General features: G+C 39.5%; 1 protein-coding gene across 2 annotated transcripts in view; it reads left to right on the forward strand.

Annotated features, from left to right (window-relative positions):
* Nucleotides 1-27,676, forward strand: part of NDFIP1 (Nedd4 family interacting protein 1) — a 56,876-nt gene that overhangs the window by 16,049 nt on the left and 13,151 nt on the right. Inside the window, exons 1-5 of one of the 2 annotated variants that reach the window (XM_045060405.1) lie at nt 6,361-6,447; nt 16,133-16,220; nt 21,233-21,363; nt 25,774-25,861; nt 26,999-27,123. In XM_045060405.1, the coding sequence (XP_044916340.1) occupies nt 6,376-6,447; nt 16,133-16,220; nt 21,233-21,363; nt 25,774-25,861; nt 26,999-27,123 (504 nt within the window). In that variant the 5' untranslated portion in view covers nt 6,361-6,375. Of the gene's footprint in view, nt 1-6,360; nt 6,448-16,132; nt 16,221-21,232; nt 21,364-25,773; nt 25,862-26,998; nt 27,124-27,676 lie in introns of those variants that run through there. The other variant, XM_023256242.2, reaches the window with a different exon arrangement.

A 27,676-nucleotide genomic window follows, 5' to 3' on the forward strand; every position in this document is an offset into this window, starting at 1 on the left:
ACCTCCATCCTGCTTTAGGTAACATGTGCTGATAAGGTACCTATGATGTGCCACTCGGTGTTAAATGCTACGGTGAATATAGAGATAAACCATGCAGAGGTCCCCATCTATGTCATGGATACTTTGCTAGTCTCCTTTTCTCCCCTTCCTGAATTGTTATTGAAGTATAATTTACATGCAGAAAAATGCACAGATCATAAATGCACAGCTTAGTGAATTTTCACAAGTGGAACGTGCACTTTTAACTAGAACCCAGATCAAGAAATGACATTATCAGCACTCGAAAAGCCCCCTTCACGTACCCTTCCATTTACCTCCTCTGCATTGACTGGCATGTTAGATTTGCTTGGTTTTGATCTTTATTTAATATAATATAATACAGTAATACAGTAAATATAATATAATACAGTAAATGCTATTGTTTCTGGCTTCCTTTGCTCAACATTATTTTTGTGAGATTCACCCATGCATTGTATGTTGTCATAGTTTATTCACATGGCTGTGTAGTATTCCACTGTATGGAGATCCCACAATTTAGTTATCTATTCTGCTGTTGATGGGCATTTAATTTAGATAGTTATATTCAACGTTTTTTATTTATTTTTGGGACAGAGAGAGACAGAGCATGAACGGGGCAGGGGCAGAGAGAGAGGGAGACACAGAATCCGAAACAGGCTCCAGGCTCTGAGCCATCAGCCCAGAGCCTGACGCGGGGCTCGAACTCCCGGACCGCGAGATCGTGACCTGGCTGAAGTCGGACGCTTAACCGACTGCGCCACCCAGGCGCCCCTAGATAGTTATATTAAACAACAATAATGTTGTTTTAAACGTCCTGGTATGTCTTTTGGTGAACATATGTGTTTCTGTTAGATATATACCTAGAGTGGAATTGCTGGGTTGTAGAGTATGTACAGATTCATCTTTAGTAGGTAATTGCCTTGGTCACGGGTGACTTCAGCTCACGTCATGATCTCATGGTTTGTGGCTTGGAGCCCTGCGTCGGGCTGTGTGCTGACAGCTCAGAGCCTGGAGCCTGCTTTGGATTCTGTGTCTCCCTCTCTCTGCCCCTCCCCCACTCGCGCGCGGGCGCTCTCTCTCAAAAAATGAATAAACATTAAAAAAAAAAATAAGATAATTGCTGAACAGTCTCCTAAAGTGGTTGTACAGGTTTACAGTCCCATTTTGAGAGTTTGGTTGTCATATGTCTTCATCAGCATTTGGTGTTTTCTGCTTTTGTATTTTAACTATCCGCTATGGTTTTAATTTGCATTTCTGTATGACTAATACAATGGAGCACTTCTTAATAAGTTTAGTGGCCATTTGGATAACTTCTTTTGGAACTGTCTCTTCAAGTTTTTAAACCATGTTTCAGTTGGGTGATTTCCTTTTTCTTTGTTTTTCCTTTTTCTTGTTTTTTAGAAACTCTGTATGTATGCTGGTTATGAGTCTTTTGTCTGAAAAATACATCTTCTGCCACTCTGGGTTGTCTTCATTTTCTTAATCGTGTCTTTTGAGTGAATAAAAGTTAATATGAGAAGCAAATGTGGGTGAACTTCTTTATGTCTTTGGACACAAAAAAGCTAACGATAAAGGAAGAAATTGGTAGTCTGCTTTTGAAGAACAGCAGTAGGATCGATCTGTACCACTTCTATAGGAAATTGCTGATAAAAATATGCCATCCCCTGTGATGCCCCAAACACTAAGCTATCCATCGGTTAGAGAATATTGACATACACACAAAAAGGTAGAGCCCAGAAGAAACCAGTTGCTAGACCTAAAAAACTACTTCCTTTGGTATTTTATTTTAATATAATGGTATATAGGAATAGTGCTTCTTTAGGTAGATTTATTGAAAAAGTTTTTTCATCCTTGCTGACAGATCTTGGTCTTCGTAGTTATACATAAAGCATCCTTAAACACATCTCATCAAATTAACTTTTTAACCTCCAAAGTTATTATTACAACTTAAACTAATAGTCTTCCTAGTAAATGGAAAAAATGGAAATGTTCTTTCAGGAACATTAAGGGGACAATAATCAAAAATTGATGTGATCCTGGCATGTATTAGTGCTTGATAAAATTTTATTGAGTGAGATATTTAAATTTCTGACTCTCTATGAGGAAGGTTGTTGTGGGCTATGGCAGAAGAAAAGGTAATAGAACAGAAAGCTTGAATCACAATATATTTATATTTGATTATACTCTAGGTTTTATGTCTACATTAATAGTGTTTGCATTTTATTTTTTATTTTTTTAAAGTTTATTTATTTAAGTAATGTCTACACCCAACATGGGGCTTGAACTCACGGTCCCGAGCCCAGGAGCCTCATGCTCTTGCTGACCGAGATGGTCAGGTGCCATAATAGTGTTTACAGTTTCAGTACTCCTGTGTGGTTGAGCTGTTTTACAGAAAGTTATACAAATCAAACTAATTAAATATATTGTTAGATTTCGTGAGTTTGAGCCCCCTCTTGGGCTCTGCACTGACAACATGGAGCCTGCTTGGGAGTCTCTGTCTCTCTCTGCCCCTCCTGTGCTCATGATCCATCTCTCTCTCTGAAAAATAAATAAACATTTTTTTTTTTAAAAGCATACTTGAATAGATGTCAGTTGTATTCCATGTTCTGTTGGGACAACTTTTTTTTTTAAGGCATTGCTTAATGTACAATTTTAAGTGGTGAATAATTAGGAGTTCAATTTTGCTTCCATGTTGGTATTTTAGAGCTGTCACATATCTTAAATACAGCATACGGGTTTAAAAATAAAAGCATGAGCAGTATTCACCACTTTTGCATTGAAATTATGGACTAGATTTGATATAAATTATTTAAAAGTGAGTCTGGTCTAGCTACTATTTTTACGTTGATTATTCTGTAAACAAAAGATGAATGGTTTCTATCATCCTGTCAAAAGCAAGGGGACTAAGCCAAGTGCTTACTGTCCATTTCAACTTATCTTTGCCAGGAATTTTAATTACTTTTCCAAGTAGGCCCTAGAGCTCTGAAGCCTGAGTTTTCTAAGGAAGTAAGAAATGGAGAAGAGGTAGGACTCAGGATGTTATGGAGGACACATTGTTAGTAAATAGTTTGGTTGCTACTTCTTAAAAGAGGCACAGAGACCTATTTGAAAATGTTGCATGGTTGTCCCTCCTTGTTTCCCCAGTCTTTATAAAATCATGAAGCGTGGGGAGGGTGGGGCTTATCATTAACTTGGAAGGCTCTTGGCTACAGATTTTGTTGAAGTTAAGTGCCAGAAAACACCAGGCACCATTTACTAGATGCTGTCTTGGTGATGCTATCAGTGGTGGAAATACTTGAGCATAAGACATGGATCCCAGAGGTTGGCAGGTTGATCACAATTTTCTAGTCCCACCCAAAAATCTCACAGTGCTACGATCATAGCCATAGTTGGCTAATTTAGTATCTCTGTGGATGAGGAGTGATTTCTTTTTTTTAAGTTTATTATTATTATTATTATTTTTGAGAGAGAGAGAGGGAGGGAGGGAGAGAGCTTGAGCAGGGGAGGGGCGGAGGGAGAGGGAGAGAGAGAATCCTAAGCAGGCTCTGTGCTGTCAGCATAGAGCCGAAAGTGGGGCAGAACTCAGTTCAAGAACCATGAGTCAGACACTTAACCAGCTGAGCCCCCCAGATGTCCTGAAGAGTGATTTCTCCTAGCACCTTGGCTTCTTAGGAAGGTTGAAGTTGGAGGTGAGTGGCTACTATCTTGCCTTCCTCTTATCTCTCTGGATGGTATTCCTTGTTACCTGCATATCAGGTGAAGAAAGAAGAAAGCACAAGTTGTTATATTCTAGTTCATAATATTTGCTCTCATTTCTAAGGGCTAGCATAAATACAGAAAGTATTTTCTCTCCTTCCAATCCAAATTTTATTCATCAGTTGTATTTATATATGTAATAGTGATCATCACAGAAATCTTTATTTTTTTAATGTTTATTTATTTTTAAATTTTCTAAATGTTTTTATTATTTTTGAGAGAGAGAGAGAGAGAGAGAGAGAGAGAGAGAGAGAGAGAGACAGAATCTGAAGCAGGCTCCAGGCTCTGAGCTACCAGCACAGAGCCCAATGTGAGACTCCAATTCATGAACCACGAGATCAGGACTTGAGCTGAAGCCAGATGCTTAATGACTGAGCTACCCATGCGCCCTATTTATTTATTTTTGAGAGACAGAGAGAGAGAGAGAGAGAGAGAGAGAGAGAGAGAGAGAGAGGGAGGGAGGGAGAGATCATGAACGGGGAAGGAGTAAAGAGAGAGGGGAGAAAGAATCTCAGCAGTCTCCACACTGTCAGCACAGAGCCTGATGTGGGGCTTGAACTCATGAACTCTGAGATTGTGACCTGAGCTGAAACCAAAATTTGTATGCTTAAATGACTGAGCCACCCAGGCATCCCCATCACAACAATCTTTAAGTGAAAAGCTTTATGAACTGATGGCCTTTCTAAGGGGATTTACTGTGGTATTAGTTTTCTTTTCCTCTGTTATTGCATTGACTTTTTAAGGCATTATTCTGATTACTCTTCTTTTGCTTTGGTGAATTTTGACTTTTAATTGTGTTTTTATTATGGTATTAAGAAGATTTGCATTTATTTTTTCCTTCTGACATGAGACATAGTATTGGGGATAATCTAATTCTGGTGGTTTATTTTTAAAATTATCTTTGGGGAAACTTTTGAAGTAGAAAAAAATAAATTAATGGTATCCATTCTCAGCTCTTAAAATAGGTTGTTAGCCAGACTGTTTTGGGTTTTTTTTAAAGATTTTATTTTTAAGTAATCTCTACACGCGATGTGGGGCTTGAACTCATGACCCTGAGGTCAAGAATTGCAGCCTCTACTGACTGAGCCAGCCAGCCATCCCAAACCGATGTGATTTCTTGATCCTAATATTTTTCTTATCAGGAGGGGAGAACATTAAGAATTTTTTTTTTTTTCTACAATTAGTTTGTAATTTACTGTGTTACTTTTCTTTATTTTTGTCTGTTCGCAAGTAAATGTTCCATGTTGAGATCTGAGGATACTGATGGGACCAGGACCATTCTCTCCCATTTATGAGCATAGACATTGATTTAGTAAGAGAATGATGATTTGGAGCAGTTAATTTTCAGCCCCCCCCACTATGAAAATGCTTTAATGGTGGTGTCTGTACAGCATATGAGATCACAGCAGGAAAAAGAGCAAGAGACATGGCTACACACAGAGACGTAGCTTTCAGAGAACTGGTTACGAGTGAATACAGAGTTCACACAGCGTCCATGTTTTATTGGGTATCAGCTCTGGGCCACCTCTTCCTCTGCCTCCTCTTCAAACTCACCTTCCTCCTTGACTGTGCTGTCCTGGTACTCAGACACCAGGTCACTCATGGTGCTCTCTGCTTGGTAAAGTCCATCTCATCCAAACCTTTACCTGTTTACCAGTACGGGAAGGGCTTATGCCAGAACAAGGCTGTGAACTGCTCTGAGATACATGTGAACAGCTCCTCAGTGGACGTGCTATTGCTGATGAAGGTGGCAGACATTTTTAGCACCCCCCCCCCCCAGGGTGGGGTGGCACAGCTGATTTTATATTATTGGAGATCCCACTCCACAAAGTAGTTGCTGTTCTTGTTTTGGATGTTAAGTGTATGTTCATCCACCTTCCTTTATGGACATGTGGCCCTTCAACACTAGGGTCACAGTCAGGTAGTGGCTGTGGAGGAGGTCCCAGGTGGTCATCATGTTCTTGGCATCGAACGGCTGCCGAGTGAGGTCTGGCACCATCAGGGCCCAGTACCGTGGCTGCCTTGGATGGTCAGTGAGGCAAAGTCCCACTGCACTGAAGAAGCACAGGTGGGGGAAGGGCACCATGTTGACAGCCAGTGTGTGGAGTCAGCACTGAGCTGGCCAGGAAAGTGCAGGCAGGTGGTGACCCCCCCCTACCCATGGTGGTTGACACCAGGTGGTTGAGGTCCCTGTAGGTGGGTGTGGTCAGTTTTAGGGTTCTGAAGCAGATGTCACAGAAGCAGAAGCAAGGGCTCGTTATCGGTGCAGTAAGTTTCATCTGTGTTTTCTACCAGCCGGGTGGACCCAGAGGGTGGCATTGTAGGGTTCTGCCATCTGTCCAACACCTTGACTGAGGGCACCACGCTGAATGTGTTCGTGATCCTTTCGGGACACTCCTCCCGTATCTTGCTGATGAGGAGGGTACCCATCCCAGACCCGGTTCCCCCCTCCCCCACCCAGGGAGTGGGTCAGCTGGAAGCACTGCAGGCAATCACAGCTCTCAGCTCCTTCCTTACAACATCCAGCACCCAGTCGGCCAGCTCTGCACAGTGCATGTAGGGCCCTGGACCCAGTTGTTCTCAGCACCACTCTGACCTAAGATGGAGTTATCTGGCCTAAAGATTTGCCGGGAGGGCCTGGAGCACACGCAGTCCATGGTACCGGGCTCCCAGGTCAGTGAGCGTAGTGCGGGGCATGTACTTGCCACCTGTGGCCTCTTTGTAATACATGTAAATTTGCTCCAGCTGCAGGTCGAGGTGGCTGTGGTAAGTGCCGGTAAGGTCCATGCCAGGCTCGTTGCTGATCACCTTCCAGAACTTGGTGCAGATGTGGTTGCTGCCCTGGCCTGTCTGCAAAGTGCAAGATCTCCCTCTTGGCGGGAGTATTGGTGGCAGTGTGGGCAGAAGGACCGGCGCAAGAGCAGACCAGTGGGTGTACAGAGTGCTCTTCAGTTTTGTTTCATTTTTTTAAAGAGTTTTTTTTTTTTAATGTTTATTTATTTTTGAGAGAGCACAAGCAGGCGAGGTACAGAGAGAGAGGGGGACATAGAATCCAAAGCCGGCTCTGTGCTGACAACAGAGCCCCATGTGGGGATCCAACTCACAAACTGTGAGATCACAAGCGAAGCCAAAGTCATATGCCCAACCGACTGAGCCACCCAGGTGCCCCTTCAGTTTTGTTTTAAACAAAATTTACATTATATAAGTTTGCCTTTTCAAAATTAGAGAATACTTTATTTTGAGATGCAATTCACATACCACAAAATTCACCTTTTTAAAGTATACAGTTCATGGATGTTGACTATATTCACAAGGTTTGAAACCATTATCACTATCTAACTGCAGAACATTTTTATCACCCAAAAAGAAACCTGGCAGTTTCCGTTAGCAGTCACTTACTCCCCCTTCTTCCCTTCCCTAGCCCCTGGCAACTACTAATCTTTGTCTCTCTTGGATTTGCTGTTTCTGGACATTTTATATAAAGGGAATCATAAAATATGTGGTCTTTTGTGAGTGGTTTCTTTCACTTAGCATATTGTTTTCAAGATTCCTCAGCATTCTGGCATGTATCAATGATGAAATTATGAAGTGGGGTTTGTGAGCAAACGGCTAAGAAAGAATTCTTGAGACCTTTCTCTTTTTTTGGTGCAAAAAGGTGATTTTATTACAGTAGGGGGACAGGACCTGGGGGCAGAAAGAGCTGCCCTGGAATTGTGAGGAGTGAGTGATTATATATATTTTTAAGTTTGTGGAGGAAGATGGGTAGAGATAAAGTAGGTTTCTAAGGAATTTTGGAAGCAGGACTTTTAAGAACTTGAGGGGCTAGCTGCTGTTAAGATAAAATTACTTTTAGGGGCGCCTGGGTGGCTCAGTCGGTAAGCGTCCGACTTCAGCTCAGGTCACGATCTTGCGGTCCGTGAGTTCGAGCCCCGCATCGGGCTCTGGGCTGATGGCTCAGAGCCTGGAGCCTGCTTCTGATTCTGTGTCTCACTCTCTCTCTGCCCCTCCCCCGTTCATGCTCTGTCTCTCTCTGTCTCAAAAATAAAAATAAACATTAAAAAAAATAAAGATAGAATTACTTTTAGTTTTTAATAAAAAACATTAAGGCACTAAGGGAGCCATGAGTTCCTTGAGGAAGGTCACGCTCTGCACGTTTCAGGTGTCTGTCAGTGGGCTGCAAGCTGTAAGGAGATTTAATTTAAGCTACATCTCTCTTGCTTTTGTTTCCCTCATCATCAGTACTTTTTTGGAAGGGGGATATACCCTGTTTTGTTTATCCGTTCATCAGTTGATGAGCATTTTGGCTATTGTAAGTAATCCTGCGATGAATATTCATGTACAGGTTTTTCTGTGAAACTGTGCTCTTGGTTCTCTTGGGCATATACTTAGGAGTGGAATTGCTGGATCTTTTTATAACTCTGTTTAACCTTTTTTGGAGGAACTGCCAAACTTTTCCACAGTTGCACCGTTTTACATTCCTATTGGCAGTGTATGAGGGTTCCAATTTCTCTGCGTACTCAACAACACTTGTTACTTTCCTTTTTTATTTTTTTATGGCCATACTAGTGGGTTAGAAGTAGTATCTCTTGGTATGATTTTGCATTTCTGTGATGACTAATGATGTTCAGCATCTTGTGTACACTGCTCATTTGTGTATCTTATTTGGAGAAATGTGTATTACAAGTCTTTGCCTGGGGCGCCTGGGTGGCTCAGTTCGTTAAGTGTCCTGTTCATCTCAGGTCATGATCTCATGGTTCAGGAGTTCAAGTCCTGCGTTGGCCTTTGCACTAGTGGTACATAGCCTGCTTGGGATTCTCTCTCTCTCTCTCTCTCTCTCTCTCTCTCTCTCCCCCCTCTGCCCCTCCCTCACTCGCATGCACTTTCTGTCTCTCTCAAAATCAATAAATAAACTTAAAAATAAATTTTAAAGTCTTTGCCTATTTGTTTATTATTTTAAAGTAATCTCTACACCCAACATGAGACTCAAATTCATGACCCCAAGATCAAGAGTTGCATGTTCTAACAAGTGAGCCACCCAGGTGCCTCTGTGCTAGTTTTTAAATTGGATTTTTTTATTGGCAGGTTTCTCCTTATCAGAAGTATTTACCTTAAATGTCATCCCCAATTACTAGCAATATAATAGGGAATTGTTCTTGAATATAAAGAGTTTGTTGATGTTAGAACAATAAAGTTTATAGTCAGTATACAATTAAAAATCTAAGACTATGTACAGTAGAAAATTCCTAGTCCTCACAAACTTTGGCTATTTATTTTTTTTTAAGTTTATTTATTTATTTTTGAGACAGAGAAAGAGAGAAAGAATGAGAGAAAGAACCAATAGGGGAGGGGCAGAAAGAGTGGGGGACAGAGCCTCTGAAGCTGGCTCTGTGCTGACAGCAGACAGCCCAACACAGGGCCTGAACCCACGAACCTCGAGATCATGACCTGAGCTGAAGTTGGGCACTCAACCGACTGAGGAACCCAGGCACCCCACAAACTTTGGCTATTTCTGAATAACAGAGTAAAATGCATACTCAGTTGTTTACCTAAAGAAATGTGCTTATTTATTTTCTGTTAATTATACTGTCTCATCTGGTAGGATTTAGAGTATGCAGAAGTAGTGGGCTGGTAATGAGAGGTTTAAAAATTGCATTATAAGGTAAAAGATTTCGGATTTAGCTCTAAAATTAGAAATAGTAAGTAACATTTAAAGCTAGAGTTTAGGCATTGATCCAGGGTTTTCTGAGACTTACTGTTAATAACTAAAAAAGGGATTTAAAACATAAAGGAATTTTCATGCTGTTTAAATAGGACCCAACCAAGAGAAAAAAAATGAGTGGTGTGAATACTTGTAACATTATGGGTTTCTTGGCTAGTTCAGCATTATTTTCCACATGCTTGTTGTGTTTGTGTGAATTATGACGTGTATTTTGGTACATTTTGTCATGTTTAAGGCTTTTTGGGTCTTTTGTAGGGTTTTTTGTTTTTCCATCCATAGTAAATAGAAACCAAGAATGACTTTTTAAAAAAGTTTTTTTTTTTTAATGTTTATTTTTGAGAGAGAGAGAGAGAGAGACAGAGCATGAGTGGGAAATGGGCAGAGAGAGAGGGAGATACAGAATTCAAAGCAGGCTCCAGGCTCTGAGCTGTCAGCACAAAGCCCGATGTGGGTCCTGAACTCACAAGCGTGAGATCATGACTTGATCTGAAGTCGGATGCTTAACCAACTGACCCACCAAGGCACCCCCCCCTCCGAAGAATGATGTTTAAGTGCCTTTAGGTACTGCCATCCAGTACATTTGTGAATGTTGCCCCTTACTTAGGCCTAATCATAGCTCTGACTCTGCTGTTGCTTAAAAACAGCTCATTTCAGGTTGTTTGGGTGGCTCAGTCAGTTAAGCATCAGACTCTTGATTTCAGCTCAGGTCGTGATCTCACTGTTCGTGAGATCAAGCCCCGTCTTGGGCTCCACTGCTTTGGATTCTCTCTCTCTCTCTCTCTCTCTTTCTCTCTCTCTCTGTCTACCTCTCCCCCCCCCCCCCCCCCCCCCGCAATAAATAAATAACCCCAGCTCATTTTTCAATGGAAGACCATCTTTAGAACAACTCAGGGGAGACGAGTGATGAGGCCTTTTTGCTGGGGTGTGAACTCAATAAGAATTTAAACCTGCAGGGTGTAAGTGTCTTTAAAGTATCTTCTTTTCCCTACTCATTAGGAATATAAATTCCACTTCCAGGAAGTCTTCCTGTCTCTTAGGCCCCAGAGGTCCCTATCATCTAACTCCCATGGTACCCTGGACTTCACTGCAACACTCACTTCACTGGAGTCCCTTTTATGCTGGGTTTCCTCACTAGAATGTGAGCTCGAGGAGGTCCTCATTGCATCTGCCTTGTTTCCCACTATATTCCTCATGTCTGGCACACAGTGGAACTCATCAGGTGAATAAATGAGTGCCCCAATCTGTGAACTGTTGGAACAACTCTACCCATTAAAATAAGAGAGGGGCACCTTAGTGGCTCAGTTGGTTAAGCGTCCGACTTCAACTCAGGTCATGATCTCACAGCTCATGAGTTCCAGCTGCGTGTCCAGCTGTGCTGACAGGTTGGCGCCTGGAGCCTCTTTTCAGATTCTGTGTCTCCTCCTCTCTCTGTCCCTCCCCTGCTAGCACTGTGTCTGTCTCTCTCTCAAAAATAAACAAACATTGGAACGCCTGGGTGGCTCAGTTGGTTGAGCATCCAAGTTTGGCTCAGGTCATGATCTCACAGTTTGTGGGTTTGAGCCCCACATAGGGCTCTGTGCTGACAGCTCGGAGCCTGGAGCCTGCTTCAGATTCTGTGTCTGCCTGTCTCTCTGCCCCTTCCCCACTCGTGTGTGCTATCTGTCTCTCTCTCTCAAAAGTAAAAATAAACATTAAAAAATTTTCTTTTAAAAAACATTAATAAAAAAAACTTGTTAAATTCAAGTTTGCTTCTCCTAGAACTACAGCTGTGTATGATTTCTGTATGGGAGATTCCTTAAACTGTTGTTTAGGTAAAATACCATGTATTTCTTTCTCATAGCAACAGTATAGATAGGACACAGTGGAATGTAGTAAGGAGTCATCACAGCCTTTATGTTAGATGTGCTGTATTTCACTGGCTGAATCTGGAGGACAAAACATTATTAGCATCTATTTGTAGGTACATATTAAAAAAATAGAAAGTGATCAAGGCCAAGAGGTACCACAGCAAATTGTGATATGCAAAGTGGGAATGTAGAAGAGTTTTAGGGTCCTTTTAGGGACCCATGACAGAGTCTGCTTAGAGTATGCAGTGGAACATGGGTAATAAGGAAAGTGGGAGCCAGGGCACAATGGAGCGGATGAGGGGCGGTGGAAAGAGAAAGGCCACGGGATTTTCAGATGATTGGATTATTCCTCTCTCAGGGCTGGAGACCTGGGTGGTTTTAGGTAGTTTTGTACTAAACTCAGTACTTTATATGGCATGCATAGGTAATTGTATAATTCTATTTGGAAAAAAAAAAAATGCCATTTAAATCTTATTTAGAGATAAGTGAAATTGATCAGAATTGTCAAGAAAAGAATCAGTCCCAACAGGTATTTATTATCTGTCATAGACACACAATCGGAGGATCCCCCTACCCACCACACGGAATAGCATAGTAGGGAGAGAGCCAAAGGTGCCACTGCTTTCCAAACCTGCGTGCCTGTCCGTATCCCCTACAACCAGGATTCTGTGACAGGTTGGGCTTAGGTTCCCACTGACCTTGTTCATAAAAGAGACTGGGCATCTTTCCAACACTAGGCCCAAAGTGACTATGACCCTTATTCTCTCAGAGGGTCTCAGGAGAGAGCCTGAAGATCCCTGAGCCTCAGGGATGTTGCAGGGATGGCTGCGCAGGAAAGATTCCCAGGGACAGAAAAGAGGAACATTGAAAACACATTTTGGAACCAAGTAACCAACTTGATAGCCTTATAGATATGCCCCGCTTACAGTTCTGGTGTGCATCCCAGCCCCGATTTGTTTGTTGGCAGAGCCACATTGATGGCCATAGATATCCCCCAAAGTGTAAAAACATATATACTTAGGGATTCTGTTGTTTACCAAGTTATTCTTCACACAGATGGTGGTCACTAAATACTTCTTGCAGGTGGTTACCTCTCTTTTTTTCCACCCAGTAGTATTTTATTTTAAACACATTTCTTGATGGAGCCTAAACTTAAGACCAGCACATAGAAAATAAGCCAGGGTTGGGAAGCCTAAACAGTGAGGTCCTGGGTTCATCCCAGAGTGTGGAGCCTCCATAGTCATAGTGGGTGTTTTTTGTCATTTTTGTTTTTGGTTGGAAATAGTATTAGTACATGATTCTAAAGTGATGAATTTTTTTAATTAAAAATATTTTCTAATGTTTATTTTTGAGAGAGAGAGAGAGAGAGAGAGAGAGAGAGAGACAACCCTAATGGAGGAGGGGCAGAGAGAGACCGAAGAGACACAGAATCTGAGGCAGGCTCCATCCAGGCTCTGAGCTGTCAGCACAGAGCCCAATGCAGGGCTCAAACTCATGGACCGTGAGATCATGACCTGAGTTGAAATTGGATGCCCAACCAACTGAGCCACCCAGGAGCCCCGAAAGTGGTGAATTTTAATGGAGCAAAAAACTTTACTTGGAAATGTTTGGTTTTTTTATCCTCACCAAAGAGAAAATGGGGGTTTCTGAGACCGTTGGAATTTCTTTGCTCTGTTATCTCTTCCCCTGGTGTGGGATGATCAAATTCCACATTTCCAGGTTGCTAGGAGACAGGCAGCCTATCTTGTAGATATTGGCACGTAAGATCTCTTTATTCTTTGGACTTCTGTATTTCTCAGAATTGTCATGCTTCTTTTCTAAACCCTAAATTATGCAGAGACAACATGATTATATGACCCAGCTCAGGAAATATAAAGCGGGTCAAAAATACCAAGCTAAGTTTAAATAAAGAACATTACTGGCTGCAGTATATTAAGGCATCATTCTTGCAAAGTCCATATTTGCCTCTCTTTGCTGCTGACTCTTTTGTGACATTTTCAGGGCACAAAAGTGGTTATGCAGGAGTAGGCTGAGAATACCCTATCTAGAGATTCATATAATGTTAAAAGTATTGCAAATGGGGGCACCTGTGTGGCTTAGTGGGTTGAGCCTCTGACTTCGGCTCAGATCATGATCTTGCAGTTCATGAGTTTGAGCCCCGTGTCGGGCTCGCTGCTGTCAGCGTGGAGCCTGGTTTGGATCTTCTGTCCCCCTCTCCCTCTGCCCTTTCCCCACTTGTGTGCATGATTTCTCTCTCTCTCTCTCTCAAAAACATAAATCATTAAAAAAAAAAAAGTATTGCAAGTGAACCTTGGCCCCAGGAACTCAATTTATGTGTTCTTAAAAAATAGTGTCTCAGTGTCATTTTTTTTTTCTTTTTCTTTTTTTTTTTTTTTTTAATTTGTGTGTGAGAGAGAGAGCTTGAGCAGGGGAGGAGCAGAAGGAGAGGGAGAGAGAATTCCAGGGGTGCCTGGGTGGCTCAGACTGACTTTGGCTCAGGTCATGATCTCAAGATTAATGGGTTCCAGTCCCACATCAGGCTCTGCACTGACATCATGCAGCCTGCTTCAGATTCTCTGTCTCTCTCTCTCTCCCTCTCTCTCTCTGCTCCTTCCCTGGTCTCTCTCTCTCTCAAGTAAATAAATAAGCTTAACAAAAAAGTGAGAGAGAGAGGGAGAGAGAGAGAATCCCAAGCAGGCTCTGTGCTGTCACCAGGGAGCCTGATGCAGGACTGCATTCCACAAACCTTGAGATCATGACCTGAGCTGAAATTAAGAGTCAGACACTTAACTGCCTGAGCCACCCAGGTGCTCCCAGTAACTCTATTTAAATAATTTACTGATGGGGGGTGGGGAGGTCCTAGGATTATGTGGCTTTACTATAGCTATTTTGCCCTATATGCTTTCCTTAAAAGGAAAATTCATCTTACATTACCATACAGTTTTTTGGGGACGGCCTTAAGTTTAACGTTAGAGTACTAGGGTTCAAAAAAAATGTGCCTAGATGGTAGATGTTGATAATTTGGCACCAGAATTCTGAAATTGAATACATTGCAATATGTTTAAAAAAGTTTTTATTTATTTATTTTGAGAGAGACAGAGCAAGTGGAGAGGGACAGAGAGAGACAGAGAGAGAGAGAGAGAGAGAGAGAGAGAGAGAGAGAGAGAATCCCAAGCAGGCTCCTCACTGTCAGCTTGGAGCCTGATGTGGGGCTCGACCCCATGAAACTCAAGATTGTGACCTGAGTTGAAACAAACAGTTGGACGCTTAACCAACTGAGCCACCCAGGCACTCCTGAATACATTGCAGTATTAATCAGAAGTTTTTTGTTGGCTTCTGATTTTGAATGGCATAGGGATTGGAGACTGAGATGGTTAGTTAAAATTTAAGGAATTCGGGAGCTCTGCTTCATGTTACCACCGGTCAGGCTCTCTGTTTTCCTGTCTGAATTCAACGTAGAGTTTTTTGTAGCAGTTGGTTTAGAAGGGTGTGTGTTTTGGGAGTGGCTCAGTTGGTTCCCTGTATCATGATGGCCCACAACAGGACCCAGACCCCTGAGTCAGTTACATCGATAAATACGGTTATTACTTTACAGATGGACTCCCATTCTCAGGCAGTTCATCTTTTTTAAATGAGCTGTAGTTTATTGTCACACTCTAAGAATTAAATCTAATGTCTTTGTTCTATGAAGATGAGTTTGAGTAGATCGTCCAGACTGGCAATGACAGGAAGACACCCTTTTCATTGTGAGTTATTTGGAGTAACTGGGGTTGTAGATTTGACCGAGAAAGTCTCTGAGATAGGGAAGAGGGAGATTGACTGACAGAGGTTATTTGTAGAATTATGTAGAATTTAATGTTTTCGTAAAGGTCTTAATTACTTAAGATTTAATTTCTATGTGCAGACTGAATATAATGGTAAACCTTGGTTTGGTATGATTTAGCTTTGTTTCAACAGATGATTATTGGATTGTTTTTCTAACTTAAAAAATTACATGAGTGGTAAATGTTCATTACCAAAAATTCAGTATACATATAAACAAGAAAAAGGAAAATTTCCCTTATGATTGTATCAGTTAGAGGTAAACATTGTAAACTGTAGATGTCTATCATTCTAACTTTCTTGTCTTCACTTAACTGTCTTTCAAAAGCAAATTATGTTTTGCCTGCTATTTGGTAAATTTTGCTTTTTTTCATGTACAGCATAAATATCCATTCAAGCCATCACATTTTATTTTTATGGGTGCTTAGTAATCCTTTGTGAGATGACCTATAATTTATTTAAAAGTCCCTCATGATTGGAATTTAGGTTGTTTCTATATTTTGCCGCAGTAACATTAATATCTACCCTTTTGCCCCTTTATTTCCTTAGGATAAATTCCTGAGAGTAGAGTACTTTGTTTCTTGCTTTAAAAAATATATATATTTTTTAAATTTTTTTCAGTGAGAGAGCAAGAAAGAGCACGAGTGGGGGAGGGGCAGAGAGAGAGAGGGAGACAAAGAATCCAAAGCAGGCTCCAGGCTCTGAGCTGACAACACAGAGCTTGATGCGCGGCTCGAACTCACAAGCCGTGAGTGAGATCATGACCTGAACTGAAGTGGGAGGCTCAACTGACTGAGCCACCCAGGCTCCTGAGAGTAGAATACTTTGTAAAGGATTCGTACGTTTTAAGATTTTTGAAACACATTGCCAGATAGCTTTCCAGAAAGCTATTCCAGAAAGGCCATTCCAGTTTTCAGTTTCTTCTCTAATTGGCTTTATACTTGGATTAAAATGTGGAATTTTTATTTAGTTGCAGAATGAGGAAGAGCCTGGAGAGCCAGAACAGGCTGTAGGTGACGCTCCTCCACCTTACAGCAGCATCTCTGCAGAGAGTGCAGGTAGGTAACCCGCAAGGTGACTCTTGAACTCATGAAATGCACTTAGCCAGAGACTTGTCCAGTGTGTGTTTGTCTTTGCTTTTGCTTCAGCTTTCCTTAAGAAGTCTTTGACGTTGTTTGTAGTTTGTAGCCGGAAGTGGAAAAAACTCATGTTACTTTTCTGAAAAACACTTAAAACCCCATCTCAGTATGTCTTTTTTATGGAACTCCATTTCATTCCAATAGGCCCTTCATAAAAAGGAAGTAGAAATTCAGGAACTAGGTGATCACCTGATTTTTTGTTCTTTTTGTAGTTTCCTCATTAATTGTTTTGCTCTTTGTGATTTTAGTGCCTGCGACCTGGAACATAGTACATTTGATTGATTTGTGCTAGTAAATTCTTAATTTAAAAGAAAAAAACCTAAAAGTCTCTCAGTTCTTTCATAATATTCCTCATAGTTCAAGCCCTCCTTGAATAATCTTTTGTCTTCACATTTTACGCCGAATTATCTATTTAATTTTCACATATATACATAGAAGGGATGGGGAAAAAGAAAGAAAATCTCAACAGTTGAGGACTTTTGGTAGTTTAAAGCTTCCTGATAAGCAGTTCTGCTTTAATTGCTGAAAATGGACCAGTTTTGATGGAACCTCTTCATTTTCTCTAAGAGAGAAATGTGGCATGAAATCGTGCATGGTGCCACCATTGAACCCATCCTACTGCCAGGGTAGATAGGCAAGTTGAAGACAGCATTTATCCCAAAGAGCCTCATAGTCCTTTTCAATACAGTATTTGGGCACTATTGTCAGTTGATGAGGGCTTACTTTGGTTGGTAGTCTCTGGGGCCCTGAGGCTGCCGTTTAATTAAGAAGAACACAGGTCAGAAAGTTTTTTCCCTCTACTCTGGCTTCAAATTTTGAACTCTGTATCCTTGTATTAAGATTCTTTTATTTATAAGCATCTAAAACTAACAATGCTAACTTCCGGTTTTTGAGGAATTGCAGGGTGTCTCCTTGAATCAAATTAAGATGAAAACACCAAGACTTGGGAAAGAATTGCAAAGCCATGCCGTAGTTACTCATTTCTACCCAGACTATAAGTACTAGTTATCCATTAAATACATCCACTGAAAATTTAACTCATTAATAAGAAATTTGGTTCCTGTTTTTTTAATGATAAAAGTCTTTTATATTTAGCTACCCAGAATTATTAAGAGGTAATTTTTTTCCTGAATATCTGAGTTTGTACTTTCTGTAATTGTAAAAAGTTAGAACCATTTTTGAGACAAATCTTTTTCAAACACTTCCCTCCCTTATTCACTTATATCTCATATTCTTTGTTTACATTTTTTCTTATGATTTAGGGATTGCAACCAGACACATTATCTGGAAGATATTCTGTTCCATACTATAGTGATGCCTTTATTCATTGACATTTGTAGAACTTTGATTCAAGAATCAGATTCTCCCTTAGCTGTCAGATGGTATTTCCCATAGCTGTCCTTACAGAAATCCCTTTAATCTTTCTCTTTTGTTGTTGTTAATCTTGCTGTGGCCCGCAACAGCAAAAAACAAAGCTTCTTGAGATTGGGTATAAAGTAGAGGTAAACTACTTTTAGAATAGAGCCTGAAGAATACTCTTGTGAATAAAGTCTTTGGATTTTATAGCATTTCGTCTAACTACACAGAAGCCTTTAAAACAAACAAACAAATAAAATACATAAGTAATACATAAAAATAAAATAAAATAAACACCCAAACTTTTAACTTCCTGAGTCTCTACTGAGCTCTTTGAGTTTCAGATGAGTGAAGTTTCAGGGAAATCTTTTTTAGGGATCATAAGTTACTCAAGAACATTAATTTTTTGTGTATGAACTGGGGTTTTCCATTTTGACTTTTTTTTTTAAAAAGGAAACCTCTAAAATGGTATAAATGGCCTTTTCCCCCTTTGTTGTTAAATTAACATTGCTTATTTTTTTTTCAGATAAATGCTATGTGTACCTGTTACTCCATTTATGAGGAAAATGATTAGAAACAATATGACACATGCATGTTGGTAGGGAAAAAAAAGAGCACAAGTCATTATTTCGCACACTCTACGTATTTTAATTTGTGATATATAAATTGAACAGTCTAACAAATATTGGTTGTTGTTGTTCTGAATGTATTAAATAAACTTGAAAGATTGTCACTAAACTTTTCTTGGTAACTTAAAATGATGTGAGTATGTATATTGATGGATCCCATTACAAAATATTTTGAAATAGGGAAATACACATGTTAATTTTCTTCAACTTAAGGTGGTAGGTATCAGTTTTATTCATGTATTCAGAATTACTATGGCAGTAGGCTAATTTAAATTGTACATTTCTGTTTGTAATAACTTAGACTTGAGAAATAAAAAGAAATTTGATAGAAGATTATGCAGTGTTTTATAATGTATGTATCACATTAATTATATATGTATGTATTACATTAATGTATATATTATAATGTATGTGTGTGCATGTATCTTAAATAGTAATTTTGACATGGAAAAAAACAAGTTCTTTAAATTGGGTTAGGTGGCAGCTTTAGTTTCAATAACACATTTTCCTATATTTTCTTCTAAAAGCTTTAATATTTTATTTTCATATGTAGATTTATATTCCATCTGATATTGTTTTTTTCTGTATAGTGTAAGATAGTGGTCAAGATGAATTTGTTTTTCTGTATGGATCAGCAGTTGGTACAGCAGCATTTATTAAAAAGACCATTCTTTCTTCCCTGCCCTACAGTGTCACCTTTGTTGTAAATCAGATGACCATATATGTGTGGATCTCTTTCTGGACTCAGTATTCTAATGTTTATTTATTTTTGAGAGAGAGCGACATAGAGTGAGCAGGGGAGGGGCAGAGAGAGGGAGACACAGAATCCGAAGTGGGGTCCAGGTTCCAAGCTGTCAGCATGGAGCCTGACACAGAGCTTGAACCCACGCATGAACCGTGAGATCGTGACCTGAACCAAAGTTGAATGCTTAACCGACTGAACCACCCAGGCACCCCTGGACTCATTTTTTTGTTCTTTGGTCTGTTTATTTATCCTTGTGCCCATCCCCTACTATTTTAATTGTAGAGCTTTATAATCTTGATATCTGGTAATGTAGGTCCTTCACACTTAACTGCGCTTCAAGATTGCTTTGGTTTTTCTTGGCCTTTTGCATATATATACATTTTACAATTGAATAGGCTTGTCAGTTTCCATAATCTGTAACAAAAGAAAACAGTAATTCTGCTAGAATTCTAGTTAGAATTGCACTGAATCTGGGATCAGTTTGAAGAGCATTAACATCTTTATAATACTGCTTCCAGTCTGTAAACATGATATATCTCTCCATGTAATTAAGATCTTATTTAATTTCTCTCAGTAGTATTTTATAGGTTTCAACATTGAGTACTTATATATTTATTACTAGATTTACTTCTCATGTTGTTGTAAAAAATGGTCCATATATAATTTTACTTTCTGTTTGTTGCTGGTATATGGAAATACAATTGATGATTTATATCTATCCAGAAACTTTGCTAAATTCATATATTAATTCTAATAGGCTGTCTGTAGGTTCTCTTGAATTTTCTGGGTCTATAATCATGTCATCCATGATTAAGGACAGTTATTTCTTCTCTTCTAATACTTCTGTCTTGTATTTCCTTTTCTTGCCATATTATATGAACCAGTAGGATCTTTAAGGTAATGTTTGATAGGAAGTAGTGACAGTAGGCATTTTTGTCTAATTCTAATCTTAGGGGAGAAAGCTTTTAAAAATTTGCAATTAATTATGATATTCACTCTAGGTATTTTGTAGAGACTTATGATCAAATTAAGGAAGTTTTATTCCTAATTTGCTAAGTGTTTTTATTATCAGTAGGTGTTGAATTGTGTAAAATGCTTTTTGTGTCCATGTGAATACAATAGAATTTTTCTTTTTTCTGTTAATGAGGTGAATTGTATTGATTGATGATTTCAGTAATATATTACAGTAAAATTGGAAGTTAATTACAATTAACCAGAAGAAAAAGAAGAGAGAAAAATGTTAACCTTGATGAACTATAGGACTTTTTTCAAAATGTTTGTTTTTTAAAAAAAATGGTGTAGAAATTTAATAGATTTTTAAATATATCTTTTCTAATAAATATTGAGTTCCTTATCATAGATGTTAATGAGAATGAAGATACATTAAAAAGAGGAAATGGGGGCGCCTGGGTGGCTCAGTCTGTAAGCGTCCGACTTCAGCTCAGGTCACGATCTCGCGGTCCGTGAGTTCGAGCCCCGCATCGGGCTCTGGGCTGATGGCTCAGAGCCTGGAGCCTGTTTCCGATTCTGTGTCTCCCTCTCTCTCTGCCCCTCCCCCGTTCATGCTCTGTCTCTCTCTGTCACAAAAATAAATAAAACGTTAAAAAATTAAAAAATAAATAAATAAATAAATAAATAAATAAAAAGAGGAAATGAAAGATTTAATTCAGATAAATGATGGCTCTGTAACTGAATTAGTTACCTGAACCGATTAGGCACATCATAGAAAACAGTACCTGGTAAAACTAATGGGTAAGAATCAAAGTGCCAGAATAAACTCGTGAGAAATGAATTTTAACTTTTTTATTAAGTTGGTTTTCCTCTTTATAATTGGGAGGAAACTATGGTACAGCTTACAGACACACAGGTGATGTATTTTTGGCTTAAATGTTGTCTTTATGCCACTGTTAATACTGAGTGCCTTTGGTGAACATATCAAGTGACAGTTGAAAAAAGTGTTCCAAGGCATTTGGGAGGGAAGGCAAAGTGATTTGAATGAATCTGCTTAAATAATTAAAAGGTGGATGAATTTAAAAATCATTCTCAATCTCTTATATTCTTATATGAACAGTTTGGTTCAATTATTCTGTATGTACCCTTAGAAGTATGGCTGGTTTTTGTTTTCCAGAGTTAGTAGAAATCATCTTTTTCCTGCGTTTAGCTAATGGTCAGTTAATTATGACTTCCTTTTTATTCTGCAGCATATTTTGACTACAAAGATGAGTCTGGATTTCCAAAGCCTCCGTCTTACAATGTGGCAACAACACTGCCCAGTTATGATGAAGCTGAGAGAACAAAGGCTGAGGCTACTATCCCCTTGGTTCCTGGAAGAGTAAGTCCAAATTACCATGTTACTTGCTGGCTGCTTTAAGGGAATTAGGGTCTCTTCATTACCCACTTTTTTTTTTTTCATTACCCACTTTTGATGTATTGCTTATGATTGTACTAATTCATAAACGTACAGTTAATTTTTTATTGTTTAAATTTTAGTTAAGATAGAATGCAGTATTGGTTTCACGAGTACAAGTCAGTGATTCATCACTAACATACAACACCCTGTGCTCATCGCACCAAGTGCCGTCCTTAGTACCCATCACCTGTCTAGCCCATCCCTCCGTCAACCCATAGTTTGGTCTCTATCATTAAGAGTCTCTTGTAGTTTGTTTCCCTCTTTTCTCCCCCTTCCATATGTTCATCTCTTTCGTTTCTTAACTTCCACATACGAGTGAAATCATAAGGTATTTGTCTTTCTCTCATTGACTTATTTTGCTTAGCATAATGCATTCTAGCTCCATCTATGTCACTGCAAATGGCAAGGTTTCATTCTTTTTTATGGCTGAGTAATATTCCATTGTGTGTATATGTGTGTATACACACACGTGCACACATACCACATCTTTAGCCATTCATCAGTCAGTGGACATTTGGGGTCTGTCCATAGGTTGGCTATTGTTGATAATGCTGCTACAAACATTGGGGTGCATGTGCTCCTTTGAATTTGTATTTTTGTATCCTTTGGGTAAATACCTAGGAGTGCAGTTGCTGGATCATAGGGTAGGTCTATTTTTAGTTTCTTGAGAAAGTACAACTATTTTTTTAAAAAACAAGTACATTTTCTTTTGGGATAACCAACTCCTACCTCTTCCTGAAAGTGATGTGGTAAAAGTTACAAATCAGCAAAAAAAAAAATCATTAGGCCAGTATAAATTTTCCCTGTATCTCTACTTCCACCACCATTTTCTCAACTTTCCTGCCCTAACTGAAACGTCTTAGAGCAGGGGCTGATTTAGGAAATACACTGACTTTGCCTTGATCTACACATTTCATATTTTGGTGTTAGGTAGATAGGGAGATTTATGGAGAGAATAAGTTCATCTTTATAGAATTAAACTTATGAAACTTATAACAGGGCCCCAGCAATTGTCTAGGTGAATCTCATGTCACCAGCAGTCCAGACCACTCCTGTGTCTGTGAGGACATAGTGAATTCGGATCCTGTAGGTTGGGTGTGATGAAAGCCAGTGGGAGATTTTAAGGCACTCTTTGTTCTTGATGTCAGATCTGCAAGTGACTAGATGTGATTTCATAAATACTCATCCAGGTTAAAGCTGATGGCAGGTAGGGCCTTGGGCCAGTATTGGGAAAATGTAGAGTAGGGGCAGTCAGGGTTCCAGACTCATCCCGAGAGGAAACTAGAGTGAACAATAAGAACAAAAACAGAGGTTTAGCCGGGACAGTGCAGTGGCATAGGCCCCAGAAGTTCAGGCCTTAGGGTAGAGGACTGTTGACAGACCATACCTACTATGAGGAGTCAGGCTCCTAAAACCACTACTTGATAGAAATAATAGTTCATAAGCCTAGACTAGGCTGATTCCATATGGTAGTGTGTGCTCAGTTCTTGTAGTTTCCAGGGAGAAACTACCAACCTTCAAGGAGCTTATTGTCTAAGGACAAAACAGTCTTCATATAATACTGGAAGCCAGCGACATGCTTGGCATGTACTCAGTTTCTAGTATATTGTTTCCAGTCCTCACAACAACCTTGCAAGATGGAGATTATATTATCTCCATTTTACAGAATTGAGCCCAGAGAAATTAAGTAATTTGCACAGTCATAATAGCTAATAAGTAGCACAGGTGAGAGTCACACCCAGGTATTCTAGACTCTAAAGTCCTATGTGTATTCTGTAGTTCCCTTAGATTATATGGTAACTGTCCCATGGAAATAGACCAGGAGATTAGCTCTGATTAGTAACAGAACTCCTTAGAATACTTTTATTTGACAAGGATACATATTTAGGAGCCTGTTAAACGTTATTTAGCGAACATGTATAGACCACTTTTTTTTTTTTTTTTTTTACAATGTGCTATGTATTTTGTAATGGATAGGTAGAAAGTTTTGAATAAGGCAGTACTCCTGCTATACAAGAACTTAAAGACAGCTGGGGAAAAGGCCCCCAAATACCAATATCTAAGCAGCACAGGTGCCGTGAACATGAAGAACTGTGACTTTTTACTATGTGATTGTGGGGGAAATGGGATTTGAAGTGGATCCTGAGTTTTGATGGATAAGAACATTCCGAAAGGAAAAGTCCAGAAAGCAGACATGAATTTAGCCGGTGTGGGAAAGGGTCTATGAATGTAGTACTTGATTTTGCTTGAGCAAAGAGTTGTGACCAGACTATAGGCTGTAGAATGTTTTGAATGCTAGGTTGAGGCATGTAGGCTTATGTGTGGGTCACAAGAATCTTTGTGAAAGTTTTTGAGCAGGGATATGATAAGACAAGTATGGTGTTTTAGAAACATTAACCCAGCAGCAATTTGTAGGAGGAATGATAGTACAGATACCAAGGACAGGAAGAACAGTTAGAAGGCACCTACAAGGAGCACCTGGGTGGCTCAGTTGGCTAAGCATCAAACTCTTGATTTAGGCTCAGGTCATGTTCTCACAATGAGTTCAAGCCCTGAGTCAGGTTCTGCACGTACAGTGCAGATTCTCTTTCCCTCTCCATCTGCCCCTCTGCGGCTTGCGCATGTGCTCTGTCTCAAAAGTAAATAAATAAACTTTTTTTTTTTTAAAAGAAGGCACCTGCATCATTACTAGAAATTACTTCCCTGTCTTTCTGTAGTATGTCTTTGAGTATTTATGCAAAAAAAAAAAAAAAACAAAACCCAATTAGTTTCTAATTAGGCAAGGCCTTATTTTTCCTAATATGAAGTCAGAAACTGGGTACTTAGTATTTTAAAAAAAACAAAACAAACACAGTCTTGTAAAAATTTCTTCCTCCCTCCCTCCCTCCCTCCCTCCCTTCCTTCCTTCCTTCCTTCCTTCCTTCCTTCCTTCCTTCCTTCCTTCCTTCCTTCCTTCCTTCCTTCCTCTTTTGAGAGAGAGAGAGGGTGCAAGTGAGCGAGAGGCAGAGAGAGAGAAGCAGGGTTTACTTGAAGCAAGGCTTGAGCTCACCCAAAGCAGGGCTCACGCTCACCTGATGCAGAACTCGAACTCACAAACAGCAAGATCATGACCTGAGCCAAAGTCAGATGCTTAACCGGCTGAGCCACACAGGTGCCCCTCCTTTTTTTTTTTTTTAAACAGTTTGTTTATTTTGAGAGAGAAAGCACTAGTGGGGGAGGGGCAGAGAGAGGGAGAGGGAGAATTCCAAGCATGTTTCAGTGCTGTCAGCACAGGGCCCAATTCAGGGCTCAAACCCATGAATTGTGAGATCATGACCTGAGCCAAAGTTAGACACTTAACCGACCGAGCATCCACGTGCCCCTCTTGTAAAAATTTGTGACAGGAGACGAAGTGTGTTAAGTTTGAAATGGAAGCTGCCCCTTACATTTCCATTTCTCCAGTACACCCTCCCCAGGTGAACCCTAGCTTGTTATGGATTTCCCAGCCTCCTTTCTGTCTGTGTAGGGTGAGTTTGGATTGTCCCTAAAGGTTTTTTTTTCCCTTTTTTTCCTTTTGTGCATTTGAGGAACCTTCATTGGACTGTGTACAAATCTGGCTTTTACTTTTAAGTGTATATTCATATGTGTTTCAGTATTTCAACACATAACGTACATCAGTTGAAAAGGTGGGCCACATGGTTAATGGTGGTCAGGGTCCTGTTCCTCCTAGACTTGGAGTAATATGTTTTCAAGTTAGGATGGAAAGGATCCTCTCCGCCAATAAGCTTGGAAGTGAGGTTGTTTCAGACCTTTATGCTAATGTGAACAAAATGGTTGTAAAATTGAGCACTGGGCAGCCCCACAGCCTCTTCATGTGTGATCTTGCTATTCTTTTTCTCCCATGTCTTATAAAAATTTGAACTTCTTAATTAGGTCCTGGATTACTAGTATCTGGGCCCTCAGCAGGCCCTGGGTTACTGATTCTAGAATGTAAGGCAAATTTAAGCCAAATATTTATTTTTTCTTTACATATATTTGAGTGAATACTTCTCTTTGAACTTTATAATTTTTGAAGTGTATTCTTAAAGAACTTGGGTTATAAAATAAACAGTTCATTTAGAAAACTATAGAGGTAGAAGAAAGATTTGCTTGTTCTCTAATTGTATCTTTTACTTAAAAGACAAAATGAAATTTTTAACACATACTGAACCTTAATGCTCATCATTTTGAATTGAGCCAAAGCGGTAAATTTTCTCCTTGGTACTCACTTTTATTCCTTTCCTTATTTTTCTTGATGCTTTTCATTTGCCTACAAATAATTCATTTTGATCTTACCTTTCTCTTTTCATTTAGGATGAAGACTTTGTGGGTCGGGATGACTTTGATGATGCTGACCAGCTGAGGATAGGAAATGATGGGATTTTCATGTTAACTTTTTTCAGTAAGTAAATACACATAGTAGGACCACCTCTCACCAACCAGAGTGCTTTGAAGTATGGCCGTATCTGACTGAATTAAAATGACTAGTTGAACTAATATTTTAATACATTGTATGCATTTGATGCCTCTTATTGAGATGTTCAGAACTTAGTATACATTTTTCTTAATATTCCTTCTGTTTGTCTTCTCTTATGTCTATAGAAAATATAACTGAAGTAGTTATGGAGATGCTGTATTTTTACATGAGCTAATAAGTAAGCCTCATCTTTTTTTTTTTTTTTTTAAATTTTTTTTTTTGAACGTTTATTTATTTTTGGGACAGAGACAGAGCATGAACGGGGGAGGGGCAGAGAGAGAGAGGGAGACACAGAATCAGAAACAGGCTCCAGGCTCTGAGCCATCAGCCCAGAGCCCGACGCGGGGCTCGAACTCACGGACCGCGAGATCGTGACCTGGCTGAAGTCGGACGCTTAACCGACTGCGCCACCCAGGCGCCCCAGTAAGCCTCATCTTTTAGGTCTGCCAGGATCCTTGGCATTGCTCCTACTCAGACCTGACCTGTAGAGTAGGAATTGAAGACCTTAGTCTGATTGATTTTGCCTTTTTTTTTTTTTTTTTTTTTTGCAAGCTTCTATTTTCTGACAGATCAAAGTCAGCCGAATTTTTTTTCCCCTCCTTGATGTTATTTTGCATTTATCTGTTCCTGAGTGTCACTTAGAAGTGAGCAACCATTTTTTTAATTTGCGGTATTAAAAAGATTAGATATAAAGGAAATGCAGTGCTTTTAGAGGCGATGCTATGTAGCTGTCAAGATTCATAGAAGTAGGACGATGAATAACTTGAATCAGATTATTTTATTTACTGAAGTGTAATACATAAAAGGGCACAAGTCATAAGTATACAGTTAGGTGAATGTTAAGGCATTTTTGAAAGTGAATAGCAATAGATATATTTTCTTGTTTGCTTTTGGGAGGAAGACAGAATGGATGTAGGAGGTAAGGGAAGTGTTATGGTGGATGGGCTGGGCTTTTATCCTTGGAAAAACCATTTAAGCAAAAGCAAGTGTAGAAGGCACTCTTACCATAATAACAGGACATGTTTGACATGTTTTGTTTTTTTTTCTTCTCTGCCTTTACAGTGGCATTCCTCTTTAACTGGATTGGATTTTTCCTGTCTTTTTGTCTGACCACCTCAGCTGCAGGAAGGTATGGGGCCATTTCAGGATTTGGTCTCTCTCTAATTAAGTGGATCCTGATTGTCAGGGTAAGTTGTATACCAGAAAAGATAGACCCTTTGAGAAACAAGAAGTGGAATAAGTTTGAATATTTGATTTTTTTTTTCATGTGTTGTTGCTTAGCATTATCTCTACATTTAAAATGATTTTAGGTTTGTCTTTATTCTGGCTTCATGAAGTTGAACCTAAATCATTTGCAGTTGGTTCGTGCATGCAAGTCTTATACTTAAATCTAGTGAATATTGGTGGCCCCAAGGTATCTATCTTACAGGTTGTTCACAAGTTGCTTTCTCTGCTTTTAATGTTTATAATAGGATAATATGTGTGTTTGTTCTGAAATTAGTTGTTTTTATGACAAAAAGAAAGATAACACTTCTTTGGTGTCTCATTAAAAATAGGCATTCCTCTCACCCTCTCAATAATTCTACTAAAGTTTTAGTTTATCTTTCTTCTTCCCTCTTTCTTTCACTTTGTTTCTCCCCCCTTCTTCCCTCTCTTCAGAGCTCTCTTCCTCCCCTCCAGGGTTGTTTATCAGTAGCATCAGTGGTTATACCAAAATGTCTGGGAGCTGAAACTGTTTAA

This window comes from Felis catus, chromosome A1 (genome assembly GCF_018350175.1).
Source record: "Felis catus isolate Fca126 chromosome A1, F.catus_Fca126_mat1.0, whole genome shotgun sequence".
NCBI classification, from domain to species: domain Eukaryota; kingdom Metazoa; phylum Chordata; class Mammalia; order Carnivora; family Felidae; genus Felis; species Felis catus.